The following is an 18,076-nucleotide window of genomic DNA, read 5'->3' on the forward strand; positions in this document are numbered from 1 at the left end:
ACTGCATTTTCTACAGGTAGTTGCAGGGCAACTATTGTGAGGATATTGGGAGAAAGTATGGAGCTTTCAGTTGGAGAGGGTTTCAGTCTGAGGTGTGAATTCATGTGTTTGGGAGCCCAACATGTCGCACAGCTATGGAGGAACAGCAGAAATCAGGTAATTAAAAAAAAAAAAAGGTATTTTAATGGGTTTCCAACATTTAGCATATTTAAATCATCTATGACACAAATTATGCTCTTTCTGCTCTGAAATTAAACCTGAACCTGATGCAGTTTATTTCGTTTGGTGTTTGTGAGCAACATAAGCATCTCATCATGTTGATTTTAAAATCAGCCACAATTAGACTAAAGGAGAGGGATGGATTTATTCTGGGTTTTTTTTTCATTCAAAAATATCTACAAGTCAAACATTAATGCTACAAGTGCAATTGCACTTGGTTAGCATGACATTTGACCTACATGAGCAACCCTGAACATGATTTCTACATTTTGGTTTGTACCTGACGTGCACCTCATATATGTATGTATGCGTGCCACTGGGTTCAGCTTGAATGTGCACATTCTAACTCCAAGGTGTGTCAGTACACAGTGACATACTGCAACAAGGTTAGGAGCTGCTATCAACAAGAGAGGGCAGAGAAACACCACTTTCTGTCTGGTACTAAAAAAAGATCAGCTAATGCTAAAGCTGGAGTATATTGTTATTGTATTTTTTTTTTTTTTTTTTTTTTGGTCTTCTAGGATGGTTCTCTTGTGTCTCTTGTCAATGTTACGTCTATCTTCCCCAATGTGAGTCTGGCCCTGAATATTTGCTCTGCTACAAAAGCCGATGCTGGTTTTTACTCCTGTAGGACCCAGCCGCCTGACACAATCAGCCCCAGTGTTGAAATTAAGATAGCAGGTAGGATACCTGTGATGACCTACTTTCATCCATCTTACATATTCTGTATATATACAAATTTTATATATATATATATATATATATATATATATATATATATATATATATATATATATATATATAACATTATTTTATATTTGTGTTGCTGTCGACCTTTTCTGGTTGTGGTTTCTTTTCTTTCTGTCTGGGTTAAGATCAACTGTAACAAGACAAAACAATTTCCCTTTGGGATTAAAAGTTTTTGGAATTTTGAATCCCGAATACAAATAAACAGTCCATGGACACTTAATGTTACATGTAGACATGGTAACCATGTGATTTAACTTGGTCAGCCTGTTAAAAATCTATTTCATCTACTAAGCTAAAATGTCAAAATATTTATGCCCATATATTTTTTTAATGACACATTTTATGTCTACTTGTGTTTCATGGTAACGCATGATGACATTTGTCATTATGTTTATTCATATTTGTATTATATAATATTTCATAATTGCAGCTGTTATTTTGAAAGAAACTAATTCAAATTTCATTTATTTGACATTTATTTTGTAAATATGAATTATTAACTCTTATTTTACAAAGAAGGGTTAGATATTTTTCAACATTTATTCACAAAATTATGTATCCTCTTAAGACCTGAGCTCTAATTTGATATGCATTTTTTATTTCTCTTTGCTATTTGGGCTCGTTGGGACCTGATAAGTATAAAAACTAAGCATCATCTTTTCACAAACAGTTTCAGGAAGACATCATATGCCTACAACAACAAATGATAACACATTCAAAACATTTTGCATTAAAAACTAGCCATGCCCTTTTCTTTACACACCTATTTTTGAAAGGCTGTGGAACAGTTGCGATCAGCTAGAACTCACAAGAACCCAAAATGTGTGTACGCCAGGTACTAAGAGGGTATAGTATTTAAAAATTGCATATTTTTCACTTTTCACATTTTATCACTTTTGGTCTCTATAATTAAGGATATTTGTCCCCTCTACAGATAACCTAACAACAACACAATCTTTCCAGCCCACAAACAGTAGCCACCAGCCCAGCAGCACAGATGAGCACTCACGGCCATGTGGAGTAGTGTCTCCAAAAGGTATTTATTTTCTAAACTTTATAGTATCTACAGGAAATGACAAGTATGAAATTATCCATTGTTTGCAATAGGTATGTGTATCACATTTCACACTGTCACTACTTGCTACAGTAAGTAATATTGTGTTTAATGCATTAGAGTATGATTACTGAATATTTACAATGGTCAAAAAATTATGATCAAATTATTTATTCAGCTTCCCTGTGATAATAAAAATTACAAATGCACTGTATTCCTGGCAATATCACCTTGATTGTGATGGATAATGTTGTATTTCTACTTTACTGCTATTTAAAGAAATTACAAAACTACAAAACACAACTATTTATCTGCTTCTTGAAAAAGGAATATATCAAATGTTGCTGCCATGTGTGTAAATCTCAAATAACCTAATGTTGAAACAGATTTTTTCATATGGCCCTATATCATATATTTTTAATACAGGCTAGAAAAAAGCCTGAAAGCCTGAAAATATTGTAACTAGTAATATGAACAATACATATGAAGTGTTAGGAAGGCAGTATGTACTTCCCCCAAACAGAGGCAAACTGTCTCAAGCTGGGCAATACATGATTGGGATTTATCGAACAGATGGATTGCTCAATAAAACAGTGAGTAGTTTGAATACTAAAAATACTAAAAAGTACTAAAAGTAAAAAAATATAGATTATATATTTATAACACTTTTCATACATACACATTCACATTGGTATAAAAGCAGTTAACCAGCATTGTAAGATTAGATCATCAAGAATTAAGTCAAATATGAACCTTGCTTCAGAGGGCTTTGCAAACGTTTCGACATCCTACTTACAGCTTTTACTTTACTTGAGGAAAAACTAAAAACAAAAGACAAAGACCACATAACTAATTATTATACAACAGAAAGTACAGATGTATGTATACACACAAAAATATACACATATATACATAACACACATACACATATGTGAACAAATAGGCACATACAGTATATAATATATAAAGAAGCACATATTTGATACCCACAAACTGTTTAAACATTCAGGCTAAAGAGGTAGGTTTTTGGTTTGTGTTTGAAAACTTTCAGTAGTTTAGCAGTAGACTATTTTAATGTTGTGTAACATAAACAATGTGACAAATGTGCATTTGTCTCTGTCTGTGTCACTCATAATAAGAAAGGGACACATCTTGGGAATATTTTTAGATGATAAAAAGCAGATTTGGTGCCAGACCAACACTGAGGTTTCTGGCTCGAGTTTCTCTTTCTTTCTCCATGGACTAAGATCTGAGATTTGCTCTGATTAAGGTGTAAGACGTTCTGTGACATCAACAGCCAGCTAAAGCTGAGTGCCATCATCGTAGCTCCCAGCAATGACATATAGAAATTAAAAAGTACTGGACCTAGAATTGATCCTTGGAGAACGCCCTATGATATTTTAGAGATTTTGGATGAACTTTCATTGGTTTTACCAAAACCAATGAAGTCAGAAAGATAGGAAGCATACCAATAAGAAACAGTCCCAGACACTTGAAAGTGTTTCCTCAGCCTGTTTAAAAGAATCAACAAAATCTGATCTGTATCCATTTGTCTCTACATAGGTCTGCAAGGTCAGATTTGGTACTGGTTGCTGCTGGGAAAAACTGCCATCCTTTTCCTCAGCTTGGCCTCCCTGGCTGTGAAATACAAGACAGGATAAGAGAAGAAGAGAAGAGAAAGGAGAAGATCTCCCTGAGCAACAACGCCTTGACTCCATCATTTACTGTTCAAACTTTATTCCATTTTTTATTTTATTTGTATTTTATTCTATTCTTTTAATTAGTCATCAGATTAAGCATTTACTGTCAAACTGCTCCAGGATATGTTGTGCCTGCTACAAATTACTGTTGATTTTATTCCCTAAGTTTACAGAAAATGTTTATGGCATTGTTATATTTGTGTTACATTACAAAAATCATTACAATAGAATTGTCTTTTGTCATGCTTTACTTCACTTTCTCTGAATGTGATTTTGTTTCATTTTGGTACAAAAACTATCTGAAATCTTGTAAAAAAAAATATAACTGTAATTGAATTAATTGTATATTTGTTGTTTGCATAATGACACAAATATAACAATAAATCTCTTATTTCTTGTAGACATTAATACAATAATAAAAATAGTTTGCTGTCAAAAAGTTACTGATTTGTTCACCATGTGTACTGTGCCAGTCCCGCTCCAGTGCAGCAGGTGGCGGTAGAGCCTCAATAAAGGATTTCCCAACCGCTAAAATATCCCCGAAGAAGTCACGGGATCCAATATGGCGGCGTGCTACAGTAACATTCATTGACAGGCAGTGCCTTCGGTCAAAGTTATTAAACGTAGTCCTAGAAACGTAATAAGAGTTTGATTTAGAGCTGACATGTTTTCAGAAACAGCTCAGTGTTTAAAAACGGTGGCTCCGCTGTTTTCTCAAACCGCTTTCCTGAAGAATTTGAGCCGGTTGCCGTCACATGGAGGAGTCGTCTGCCTGCAGGCCCGGAGACACTTCAGTGTTAGCCGGTGTCTGACAGCCAAAGCTCCCCCCGCACGTAAACCTCGAGAAAGAGTGGAGATCCCCGGGCTGGAAATGATCACCTACGGAGAAAGGATGCACTATGTACCGGGACTGGCAAAGCCCGTTAACCCACACTGGGAAAGGGACTACAAGGACCCGAGATATTACAGGGCTCCGCCGGCTCACGAGATGCCACTGTACAAAGACAAGCCGTGCTATGTGTACAACCAGAGGACCAGTGCTCTTGAAGGTAAAGTGTCACGACAACGAGTATCACTCTTAAAGCACATTGCTGCGTAAAACGAGCTGGTTGTAATGCAGATATTACAGAAACCAGAGTCCATGATAGGATCCTGTTAACCTTCCTATGTACCTGGTCATAATTGTTTCCACTTTCAGATATCATGTAGGTTTGGCAAATGAGCTTATTCCTAACAGATGTCAAGCGATAGAAACTGTTGATTGATAGTGTGCATGCTTGCCGTCCTTTTTTGATCCAACCTGCAGTTGAGGAAGAGTAGCTTGACCTTGAGTCAAATCTCATGCCACTTCACATCATCACCTCTCTCTGTGGCAGGTGTGTGTCAGGCTCTGTGGTTGACCAAGTCCAAGTTGATCTCTGGTCTGCCTCCTCATCTCCTTGCACTGGCTGCCAATCCTGCTAATCAGATCCCAGATCAGGATGAGCGTGTGCAGAACGCTATCAAACATGCTCGCTTCTGGGACACGACAGAGGAACGTCCGAGCAAAGAGAAATACAGGTAGCGTGTCTCGGCAGTGAACACAGAGACACATAACTGTTAAAGGGCTTTTTCATCTTGATACTCGTGGTTCTGTTTTTTTTTTTCTATGTAAGCCCAGAACTTTCCTGCGACAGGAGAAACAAATCAAGCTGATGTCTTTTCTCTCTTTTCATCACAAAGTCATTCTGACATTAAGCATGGTTTAGAGTCTTAGTTATTCAGAACCAAAATGGAGGAGCTTATTCACACATGGTATATTTTCTAACCTGTGTTTTCCTTGTTTTCATCTTGGCTAACAGCTGTGAAAGTAGCAGTTGTTGACTCGCTAAATATTTAGCTTCGATCAGCAGCACAGGATCTTTTACGCATTTTGTTTAGGATCATAAATCACATCTCTTTCCTTTGCTTGTGTTTTCCTCTGTCAGCAACACTTTGCTCATGAACCTGCTCCATCTGTGTGCCACTCTGCAGTCCAGTCACCCAGCGATTGGAAGGAGGATCCTGGCTGAGAAATACTCATTGGCAGCTACATGGAAAAGAGGCAAGTAGAGTAGTGATTTTTACAGAATACAGAACTGGTTCAGTTCTCATTAGGGAGCTAAGGTCTTAGCATTACCACTGTAAAACAAAGAAAAAAGCAAAGAGTGGCGGTAATGCACCTAAAAGCTGACGGCCCCGAATAAACATCAGAAGAAGAAACATAACATGTTAGTGACAGTAATGAACAAAGAAAAGTACAACGAAGAAAAAGAAAAATAAGGGGCTCACAGTCATTAGAATTCATCCTCTGGAGACAGTTCATTACATGTTGCTGTGCTGAGGTGTTATAAGAGATATTTTAGAATGCCACAGAATAACACTTACACATGTTGTGTTTTCTCAGGATATGACCTATTCCAGATTAGGGGCCAGAATGGTTTGCTGCACAACTGCATGGATCCTCTCCCAGAGGTTTCTGGGAAACAGGAAGTTGCAGACACAGCAGATCACGTCCTGGAATCCTTCTATCCCGTGTCCCCCTCTATCGACCTACAGAAAGTACACGTTTACAAGGAGGAGATGAACTGCTCAGGTGAGGAGAGGTCCAGACGCTAATATTAGTCTGCAGGGAGCAGACTTTGCTGAGTTGTTTGTTTAGTTCCAGTGGTCAGACTAACTACACGTCTCACTCTGTTCCACTCAGGTTTCAGGGGAGACTACCCTTACCCTCATGCCCATACACTTTACTTCATGGAGGGAGCTGATGCTCGCTGGAAGCTTCTTCCCGAACAGTTCAGAGCCAAGATGGTGATGTTCAGCTTTGGGAATGCTCTGGCCCGTGCTTACACACTGTACGGGGTGAGGATGTACAAACAACAGGATAAAGCTAAAGGAGTGCACTGCTGTGTTTAATCTATATGCTTTCATAGCTGTGCATAAATCACAATTGTCTATCTCTCTCTCTCCTATATTGTCTGTATGTTGGTGTCAGACGCAGCCCCAGGGCATATTAGACAGTCCTGTAACTGTACAGGCTGTGGGGACCAACGGTAGAATTTTCCAGTTTATGGTTTTCCAGCTCAACACCACAGATCTCTCAGGAGATGACGGCATCAAGAACCAGGTGCTTCATACACCATTTATTATGAACTCTATGTGCTCTGTAGTTGTTGTGCCATAGAATCAAATATACTTAGTAGTAAACCGTGGCTTCAACAATTTTCCACTTGCTTGGTATGTAATTTGGAGGCGCTGTAGAAGGCTGTGAGTCTACAAATGCAATTGTATGAACAACCAAGTGACATCATCTGAGTTTAAAAAGTGATGATGTCATCTTTTAACATATGGAAATCAGCGGGGGTTAATACATATGCACATACTTGTTGAACTATAACCATAGTGCCATTGTGTTTCTGATTCTGGATTCTAGAAGCAAGTTGAAAGTTTGTGGAATCGCCCTTTAATAATTAAAAGCAGGATGAGCCATTTATTAATCAGTAAGTCATATGAAGCCTTGCAGCCAAAAACACGGACACACATCCACCTTAAGTTCTAATGTAATAATGCAGGAGTATGAAGGACAGATGTAGCCTGTAGTGGTAGCCTCAGAGTCATAATGAAACTAAATAGATGGTGTCACAGTGTTATGTGTGCTGTTTGCCACCTCTCTTATTCAGTTTAAAGTTCTTCTTATTCATTTTAAATGCTGTTTGTGTGTCACAGTTGTGGCTGGAAAAAGACGTCGAGCTCTATGATTTTGCGAAAGTACGACCACTGATCAAGAAGAAGCAAGTGAAGGTAAGTCGATCACTCCCAGGCTGTTTACAGCTGAGATCTCCTGTGATGACAGATTCTGTATTCAACCTTTTAGTGTGAGATAGATTAGAACTTGTTCAAGTTTATTTAATCTCAAGTACATTTATTGGTGTGATGGTGAAGCATTCTTCATATCTGCACTGTAGGAATTAATTGTTATTGAGTTTTGTTACAGAGGAAGTGATTTAATTCTGATTGGTTGCTGTGTGTCTCCCTGTAGGTTCCAGCTGGTCTGGCGGGGTACAAACCTGAAGCATTCAGCAAGTTCCTGGCCCTGTACCTAAACGGAGCTGTGTAGGACAGCTTATTTCATGGATGTGTTTGTTTGTGTGTGGATGGACAATGTCCAAGCAGCAAGACCATGTGTGTGCGCGTGCGTGTGTGTGTGTGCGTAAGCGTGTACGTGTGTGTGTGTGTGTGTGCACGTGTGTGTGTGTGTGTGCACGTGTGTGTGTTTGTGTGTGTGTGTGTGCGCGCGCGCGTGTACGAGTGCGTGTGCTTCAGGGCTCGAGCACTGTTCAAATTCAATCAATAAAAACAGTCATTCTCAATATGTATCTGAGTGGATGAGTTGTCATGGCTTCCAGGTTAACCTGTTTAAATCCAAATGAGGCTGCTATTCTTTCTTGTTTGTTTCCCTTTTCACTTTCTTCTTTTAATGTCTCATCTTAAGCTACAGTTTTTTATGTGAGGGCAAAATGCCTAGAAGCTATGGAAATATCAGCAGCATCTGTTCAACCATCACACTGGAAATAACGACTGTATTCAGACCTCTACACAGAACACTGGGACTTTATAAACAGCAGACATTTTGACTGGTTACTAAAAGCTAAAGCACAGATGCTACTAATGAAGGACTTACAGACATTTTGTCATGTCACAGAAGCTAAACGCAGCATAAGGAGCATAATGCTGTGGGGCTGTTATACTGTTTCAGGTGCATTGAATCATGCATTGACATTTTGAACAATAATGTCAAGACGTCAGCTGCCAGCTGGAGGTTAATGTTTATTCTGGAAAAAACTTTTCCACACAATTTTACCAAGAACAGGCTGAGATCCATTAAAAGATGTGTCAGCCTATTTAGGAACCACCATAAGAAGTTGCTGTCAGCTGTGAAACAGAAAGGTTACACTATTGGCTGCTAATTGTCAGGTTGATAACTTTAGAATAAATATTGTAATGATCTTGGGGCTCTATGAACTATAAATACTACACAAATAAATAACTGAAAAATAAATGAAGAGCTGCAAGAATGAATGAGAAATGCTGCAATAGTTTCCTTTTTACAAACCTTGTCATGTGTTCCTGGAAAGCTCAGCACAGACAGACAGACAGACAGACAGGAGCCTGAACACAGACAGACAGACAGACAGGAGCCTGAACACAGACAGACAGACAGACAGGATCCTGAACACAGACAGACAGACAGGAGCCTGAACACAGACAGACAGACAGGAGCCTGAACACAGACAGACAGACAGGAGCCTGAACACAGACAGACAGACAGGAGCCTGAACACAGACAGACAGACAGGAGCCTGAACACAGACAGACAGACAGGAGCCTGAACACAGACAGACAGACAGGAGCCTGAACACAGACGACAGACAGGAAGCCTGAACAACAGACAGACAGACAGGAGCTGAAACACAGACAGAACAGAGCCTGAACACAGACAGACAGGAGCCTGAAACACAGACAGATCAACAGGAAGCCTGAACACAGACAGACAGAAGACAGGACCCAGGGGGAGCCTGAACACAGAAGACGACGACAGACAGGAGCCTTAACACAGACAGACAGACCAGGAGGCCTGAGCACAGACAGACAGACAGGAGCCTGAACAACAGACAGACAGACAAGAGCCTGAACACAGCCAGACAAGACAGACAGGAGCCTGACACAGACAAGACAGACAGGAGCCTGAGCACATACAGACGACAGGAGCCTGAACACAGACAGACAGACAGGAGCCTGAACACAGACAGACAGACAGGAGCCTGAACACAGACAGACAGACAGGAGCCTGAACACAGACAGACAGGAGCCTGAACACAGACAGACAGACAGGAGCCTGAACACAGACAGACAGACAGGAGCCTGAACACAGACAGACAGACCGACAGGATCCTGAACACAGACAGACAGACAGGAGCCTGAACACAGACAGACAGACAGGAGCCTGAACACAGACAGACAGACAGGAGCCTGAACACAGACAGACAGGAGCCTGAACACAGACAGACAGACAGGAGCCTGAACACAGACAGACAGACAGGAGCCTGAACACAGACAGACAGACAGGAGCCTGAACACAGACAGACAGGAGCCTGAACACAGACAGACAGACAGGAGCCTGAACACAGACAGACAGACAGGAGCCTGAACACAGACAGACAGACAGACAGGAGCCTGAACACAGACAGACAGACAGACAGGAGCCTGAACACAGACAGACAGACAGGAGCCTGAGCACAGACAGACAGACAGGAGCCTGAACACAGACAGACAGACAGGAGCCTGAACACAGACAGACAGACAGACAGGAGCCTGAGCACAGACAGACAGACAGGAGCCTGAACACAGACAGACAGGAGCCTGAACACAGACAGACAGACAGGAGCCTGAACACAGACAGACAGACAGGAGCCTGAACACAGACAGACAGACAGACAGGAGCCTGAACACAGACAGACAGACAGGAGCCTGAGCACAGACAGACAGACAGGAGCCTGAACACAGACAGACAGACAGACAGGAGCCTAAGCACAGACAGACAGACAGACAGGAGCCTGAACACAGACAGACACACAGACAGACAGGAGCCTGAACACAGACAGACAGACGACAGGAGCTGAGCACAGACAGACAGACAGACAGACAGGAGCCTGAACACAGACAGACAGACAGAAGCCCGAACACAGACAGACAGACAGACAGACGAGCGAGCCTGACAGACAGACAGACAGACAGGACTGAGCACAGACAGACAGACAGACAGGAGACAGACAGACAGACAGACAGGAGCCTGAGCACAGACAGACAGACAGACAGGAGCCTGAGCACAGACAGACAGACAGACACAGACAGGAGCCTGAGCACAGACAGACAGACAGACAGGAGCCTGAGCACAGACAGACAGACAGACAGACAGGAGCCTGAGCACAGACAGACAGACAGACAGACAGGAGCCTGAACACAGACAGACAGACAGACAGGAGCCTGAGCACAGACAGACAGACAGACAGAGCCTGAGCACAGACAGACAGACAGGAGCCTGAACACAGACAGACAGACAGACAGGAGCCTGAACACAGACAGACAGACAGACAGGAGCCTGAACACAGACAGACAGACAGACAGGAGCCTGAGCACAGACAGACAGACAGGATCCTGAACACAGACAGACAGATAGACACAGACAGACAGACAGACAGACAGACAGGAGCCTGAGCACAGACAGACAGACAGACAGACAGACAGGAGCCTGAACACAGACAGACAGACAGACAGGAGCCTGAACACAGACAGACAGATAGACACAGACAGACAGACAGACAGACAGGAGCCTGAGCACAGACAGACAGACAGACAGCCTGAGCACAGACAGACAGACAGACAGGAGCCTGAGCACAGGTAAACCCACACCTGATCCTAGTCGTGCCCACTTTTCTGACTTTCAGGCTGAACTTCACCGTGTCCAGTTTGGTGAAGTTAGCCAAACATACATGAAATACCGGAAATCAGGTACCTTTCGGCCTACATAAATAAAAGTAAGTGTAGCATGAAATGTATTAAAAAGCTGCGTGTTGTAAAAACAGCTTATGCAACTGAATTTCTGTTTATTATTAAGTAGTTTTTAAACGTTTTCTTTATGTCTGTACTTCACTGTCAGTAGTTGAATTACTTATTGTTAATGTTATTTCACATTAGGTGATAGCTGAATACCTATATTTTAGCGTGCTGGCTGCGTACCTTTACTTTGAAAGGTATACGCTACCGGTATGCTATTCGCTAGCTACATTGCACGGTGTCGTTGTTGGACTTGACGAGTCACTGGCCGCTGTCAGGTTTGTAACTTCACGTTACTCCTAATGTGAACACGTTAAAGTGAATTAACTCGACAGTTTTCGGTGATATTTAATCGGTGTTAGGATTACCTAGTATGTGCACTATGAGTTCGACAGTTGTGTAACGTTAGCTAATGTTTTGGGGCTGTGAGAGATGTTTGAAGTTAGTTTTATTTAGCTAACAGCTACAATAAGAAAAAAGACTGTAACGCGAGTAACGTACATGGCTAGCAAATAATGCTGTATATGTGCTATCATTTGACAGCTTTATGCTAACGTTAGCTGCCTAACCCTGTATTTGGGCTGCACGTCATGTACAAAGCACCTAAAAACCAGCTGACAGTGAATAACTTCATGTTCACAAACGTACAGGTGATGTTAGCACACACAGCGTGGAGAGCTGAACTTACTCATCCATTAGAAACAGAGGTAGAGCCCTAAAGAAGATGAGTGCACCATGCATCGCTGTGTTGTATGTTTCACACGGTTTGGTGGGTTGCAGCACCACCTTACTAAACTACACACTAGTTATCACTTTGTTAGTTTTTAGTTATCACGGATACATCGGACCACCAGCCAGGCAAAAGTGGCTCCACGCTGCGCCAAGACCTGTTTGTTGTCAGGGTTTGAACCCGTGACATAAAGCTTTCAGTTGATGAAACAGCAAACTGGAAATGTATCAACGCACAGGAAGCTGTTGCGATGAAGTGTGTCGCCATCGGTGGCTGTGAGTCCTACTCTTAGGACTGCACTTACTGGATTAGCATTATAAGGAAGGTGTGTGCATGCATACGCTTATCTAATATCACTTGGTGAGTCAGGGTTGGCGGACATTGTCTTACAGGTAAGATCACACAGAAAGGTTCATCGTGAGGTTGTGGTGTCACTTCTCACAATGTTCTGTATGTTTAATGTTCCTCAGTGCTGCAGTTCATGTTCTGTGTTATAGTTTGACTGAAACTAACAAATGTTTTCAATAAATCTGTCAGCTCACAAAAGTAGACCTGTTTTACTGTAAAACAGCTGGGAACCTCAGAGCTTCAGAGCTGATATCAAATCAAGATATAGCATCAGTTTAAACAAGTAGGAACAAGTCCCCTCTCCACGCACGCATCTGAAAATGAGCTTCTGATCCTTCACTCTCACTCATTTTACCAGACAAACAGGAAACAGTCCTGCTGCTGCTGACTGAGCGTTGGCACCGCTTGGAGTCTGTTACTCATGGTTGGATTAGAGTTTGTCTGCCCCACAGGGCAGGGGGCTCGAAGCTCAGGTTTAATAACATTTCTTTTTTCATATTATGTGTGTGTCTTTTCTTTAATGGAAGCCAGGGTATTTAGAAAAAGAGAATTACAAATATTCTGCTAAATTCCACCAAGTTTGGGTAACTGATCAATAAAAGTGAAGATGAAGAAAAAACTAACAATATAAACAATAAAATAGTTCTCATAGAGCTGTAAAGATTGCAGAGGGCATGTGTTGCATTATTGTGTTTCTACTTAAGTTGTCTTGAGGGTTTAATAAAGTCTTGAAGCTTAGCTTTGGGTATGTTAAAAATATAACACAACCACTTTAATAGCAGTAAGGTCCTTGTTTACTTTAAATATGGATGTCAGCTTATCATACAGAATGTGTATGTAGTTTGGTAGCTGCCATTATGACCAAGTCTTCCTAAAAAGATATCTAACCTTAATGGGGTTTTCCAAGATAAATAAAGGTGAAATAAAATAAGGAAAACTTATATTAAAAAAAATATCTTTAAAATAAAATATTTTATAAAAATTGGACAACTTTATATTAGAATTAGATAAGAGTAGTTGCATCCATTTTTTATAGGAGTGAAAATCTTTGGTAGTCTCACATGCCTAAAGATCCTGTCCTCTCCCCTCAGCTGCAAAGATGACTTCTAGAGTGCCAAGTTATCTGGAGAAAGATGAGGATGAAGAAGAGGAGGAAGACGAAGAAGAGATGATCAACGCGACAGAGGTGAAAATGAGTCAGATCGTGATGCCCTGTCACAGCAATCACAGACAGGAGCTGAGTGTGGGACAACTGCTCAAATGGATGGACTCCACCGCCTGCCTCTCTGGTGTGTGTGTGTGTGTCAGTGAATATTAGTCATACAGCGTGTGCTGTATGCTCACTTCCAGTGTGAGTGTCCAGTGTGTGTTGTAACCACAGACAAGCCAGACAGGAAATGACAAATCTCTGTTTTCTGTGGACAGCTGAGAGGCATGCTGGATCTCCCTGTGTCACTGCTTCGATGGATGACATCCACTTTGAACACACCATCAGGTAACAGCAAGTGTGTGTACAGAGGCGTGGGCCATCTAAATTACTAATGTGTGTATGTCTCTGTGTGCAATGTATTGTCATTGTTCTTTTTTGTCCTTCTGTACAGTGTGGGTCAGGTGGTCAACATCAAGGCAAAGGTCAACCGAGCATTTAACACCAGCATGGAGGTCAGAGAAATCCATCTTGTGTTCTTACAACATATCAGCAGTGTAACATTCTACAAAGATGCACACGCATTCTGTAACTTTACTTTCACACAGTTTCTTAGGCAATAAGCATGTAATACACAAAAGCACTTCAGAACTTGGTTTCCTAAATTACAGCAAAACATATGCTGTATTATAAACATATGCTTATTCATTGTACTGCAACAATCATGTTACTCCAAATGTTAAGCTTTTAATGTTAATCACTTCCTTCAGAATTTTCACACTCTCTTTTTTTGTGTGAAAATGTGGCAAAAAAACACAAGGACTGGTATAGCAACAAGGAAAATAATGAGAAGTATAAAAAACTAAAGTAAAAAAGAGAAACTCAGAATATATGTTTGATTACTGACACCTTGGCCAAGTCCAAACAATAGCATGTCTTACACTTTGTACTGTTCCTGAGTGCACTTCACCACTGATGTAGATGTGACAATGGTCACTTATGATATGCTGTGTACTCCTGTGTGTAGTAGGGTTAGGGTTAAACCTACTCTGTGCTAACCCTAACCCTTATTGGCGGGTATTAGGGATTCAGAGAGCTGCTATTGAAATACACAAGACTCTCAAGAGACGTGGGATGTCTTTTATTCTGAGTTTGTGTGTGTTTAACAATTATTTTCAATAAACCTTTTTAGTTACTCACTGTCTGCGTATAAGAGATAAGAGCTGTGCTCTGCCCTCAGTCACACAGACACAAAAACAGAGAAGAGAGGCTGCAGCATAAACATTGTAACTGTGTTTTCACATCTGCTAATCTCACTCGCTGCTCTTTTTAAGTGTGAATAAAATACATACTAGTGAGTCACTCGCACTAATGCACCCAAATACTTTTTCACATTCATACTATAATTGTCAGTAGCATGTTTGCTTAAAATGCTACCAGTGTAGGCTGTTGGAGACACTGTAAACGTTTTTTATTAATTGGCCATTATAGATGCAGACATCAGCCGATGCCAATTAATTAAAAAGGTCAAAGATTGACCATTCCTCACAGAACTGCTTCAGCTCAGCCATATTGTTAGGATGTCTGGTGTGAACAGCTCTCTAATCTTTTACATATTGCACTTCAGGTGGGTATCCAGGTGAGCTGTGAGGACCTGTTCTCTGATCGTCACTGGCGGGTGTGCCACGCCTACGCCACCTTTGTTACCCAGCGCACAAACACTGGACAAAAGGTAATGGGGAGTCATATGGATGATCAGAAATTATTATGAAGACATTATGAATCTTCTAACTTTTATAACTCAAGTTTTCTCACAGAAAGTGGGCACATTAACTGACTTTACCTCACAGGTAATATTGAAGCCCATCATACCTCACACTCAGAAGGAGCAAGTTGAATACAGCTTAGCAGCTGAGAGACGGAGGGTCAGAATGGTGCATGATGACATCATCAAAGATCTGCTCTCCCATGGATCTGATCAGCAGGGTAGGTGTGATGTACATGGTCACAATGTGGTATTTAGCAGACACCATTACATGAAAGATTCTCTGACTGTTACTGGTGAGATCCAGGACAGTAGCTTTACAATTCCACAAATACTAAACTGTTAACACATCAATAAGTCGCAGTTGAAGTGTTGCACTTTATTACCAAGACCAATGCACAACTGTAGTTCATTTTGATCATGCCCTGTGCACACTGTCTTTCTGCTGAAATGACTTACCTGAACACCAAATGGATTTATGTTTTAATGATTAATAAAAAATACCAATACCCAACAAATTCACTAGTTATCCATATTTGTGTAATATTTGCTTAAAAACTTTACACACTTCCCCCACAAATTTGTGGGAAGTGTGGAGAGGTATATATTTTATTCTTTTAACCCGTAGTTAATGATGTATCCATATATGGCAGGGCAATGGGGTTGAGGGCAACAGACAGTGTAGAAAATATGTTGGTTTTGCCCTTCATAATTATGATCTCACAGAAAAACAAACGATATCCTTGTGTTTATTAAACTGTGTGGTGTGTGTGCGTGCGCGCGTGTGTATGTGTGTGTGCACATCAGTTGACAACTTGACAGTTGGCAATGCAGTAGCAGCAGAGAGACCAGGGTGGAGAGTGTTGAACTTGTTTTACCTCCACATGCTAACCATCAGGTAATTTATTAATGCATTAGGCCAGACAAATACACCCTGATGTATTCAGTGAATACTAATTCTTTAACTGTTTAATCACTCTACAGTGTTGAGGAGTATGTTGACTGATTTGTGTTCTGTGTGTCTATCTGCCAGGTGAATACATTTGGAGGACAGATCATGGCCTGGATGGTGAATGTAGCTATGATTGCTGCCAGGTGCAGACACACACGCGCACACACGTTTTAGATGCCTGAACGAACCTGAAGTGGTCAAATGACAGGAAAAAAGGCCAGCTAGATTATTGATCATTTCAGGAAAAAATACCAAATATTCTCTAGTTCCATCTTCTCACATGCTCTTGCTCATACTAGTAGTAAACTAAATAAATCTTGGTTTTGCCTTTGGTTAACCAATTTGGGGTTAAATGGTTTTTATTGGAATGCCTATAGTGTCTCAGAGAAGTATCAGTGGACATATATCAAACTGTGGCCACACAAGAGGCAATTCAGTTGTCTTGTGTCTTATCTTAACAGAAACTTTTAATCAAAACAGTTTACACATGCTACGTATTGTCCAGAGTTTCAGTCCCACTATACACATCTTTAGGTACCAAGTATATTTATTTTATATAGAAATGACGATAAGGAAAATGACACTATACAGCCTTTGTGGGACTGATCTTGTGTTGCAACTCCTATAGCAGTGCCTCTGTTTACCTTGAAGCACACTTATAACAGTCGAATTGTCTTTATTCTGGGTCTCAGTACTTTATTAATCCATCATGCTGTAAATGCGTTGATTCTGGCAAGTACATGACAGTGAACCACAGTCTCTTCCTAATGTTGTAGTTTTATCAGTTGCATAATGTGTCTTCTCTCTGTGTAGTCGTCTGTGTCAGGCTCATCCGACTCTTCGAACCATCGACATGTTTACTTTCAGAGGACCTTCTCAAGTTGGAGACAGGTTGCTGCTGAGGGCTATAGTCAACAATGCCTTCAAAACAGGTATCAGTGTGTACATGAACAATAAAGACACAGAAGATAAGATCAGATAAGATAAAACTTGACTTAACAGCTCAGGTTATTGCAAAAAACTGTCCATTGAGTAAGAATGCGTGAAAGACATGGGTGATTTTATTTGTCTTTCAGCATGGAGGTGGGGGTGCGAGCTGAGGCCTACCAGGAGGAGGGGTCTAACAGACACATAAACTCTGCCTTCATGACCTTTGAGGTGCTTGACAATCATGGGAAGCCATGTACGTTGCCACGGATACGACCAGAACCCCTTGTAAGTTAGCTAACAGAAGGAACTACTCATGAACACCTGGCACACAATATTTAACAGAAATAATGAATCAATTTCTCTACTGTGAAACACTGACAATTGTAAAGGAAAATTATTGCAGTGGAATTCTTTGCAGCATGAAAAATGATCAACTCCACCCAGTGATGTCACGATAAATATAATAACCAGGGCAGAGAAGGCATGTTGCAAGTCAGTGTTTTTCCTTTAATTGTTCAAACTTACAATTGATTTACAAAATGAATATGACATTAGTAATAAAAATATCGCTAAAGTAATTCTCCAAATCCACGTTTCAGTTAAAAATTAGTTTACCATTTTTTGGGGTTGGAATCTTTTGAAACAAGGATGAGCTACACTTTGTACTGTCCCAGAATGCCTCCCAGCACAGATGACAGTGTTACTTTTTTTAACCTAAACCCGTGCTTTACATTTAGTGTCACACTTCCATTTTCTGAATGAGACTGTGCTGTTGGGAGAGACATTAAAGATCTGGTATTTTCGCCCAGTAAGGTGCAGATGAACAGGGTCAATATTGATGTATTATTAA

At 40.9% G+C, this 18,076-nt stretch overlaps 2 protein-coding genes and 1 pseudogene across 2 annotated transcripts in view; 2 read left to right on the forward strand and 1 right to left on the reverse strand.

The window, feature by feature from the left end:
• Nucleotides 1-4,277: 4,277 nt before the first annotated feature.
• On the forward strand, nt 4,278-8,115 carry LOC113171365 (39S ribosomal protein L37, mitochondrial-like). The gene is made up of 8 exons (XM_026373668.1): nt 4,278-4,772; nt 5,100-5,283; nt 5,691-5,806; nt 6,149-6,337; nt 6,449-6,603; nt 6,737-6,868; nt 7,468-7,542; nt 7,781-8,115. The coding sequence occupies exons 1-8, from the start codon at nt 4,388-4,390 to the stop codon at nt 7,856-7,858; spliced, it is 1,314 nt and encodes a 437-aa protein (XP_026229453.1). The 5' UTR covers nt 4,278-4,387; the 3' UTR covers nt 7,859-8,115.
• A 4,675-nt stretch (nt 8,116-12,790) lies between these two features.
• On the forward strand, nt 12,791-17,520 carry LOC113171852 (annotated as a pseudogene).
• A 13-nt stretch (nt 17,521-17,533) lies between these two features.
• The window catches only part of LOC113171853 (dual specificity protein phosphatase CDC14AB-like), a 7,539-nt gene continuing 6,996 nt past the window's right edge, over nt 17,534-18,076 (reverse strand). Inside the window, exon 9 of the mRNA XM_026374596.1 lies at nt 17,534-17,547. Within this exon, the coding sequence (XP_026230381.1) occupies nt 17,534-17,547 (14 nt within the window). The remainder of the gene's footprint in view (nt 17,548-18,076) is intronic.

This window comes from Anabas testudineus, chromosome 17 (assembly GCF_900324465.2).
Source record: "Anabas testudineus chromosome 17, fAnaTes1.2, whole genome shotgun sequence".
NCBI classification, from domain to species: Eukaryota; Metazoa; Chordata; class Actinopteri; order Anabantiformes; family Anabantidae; genus Anabas; species Anabas testudineus.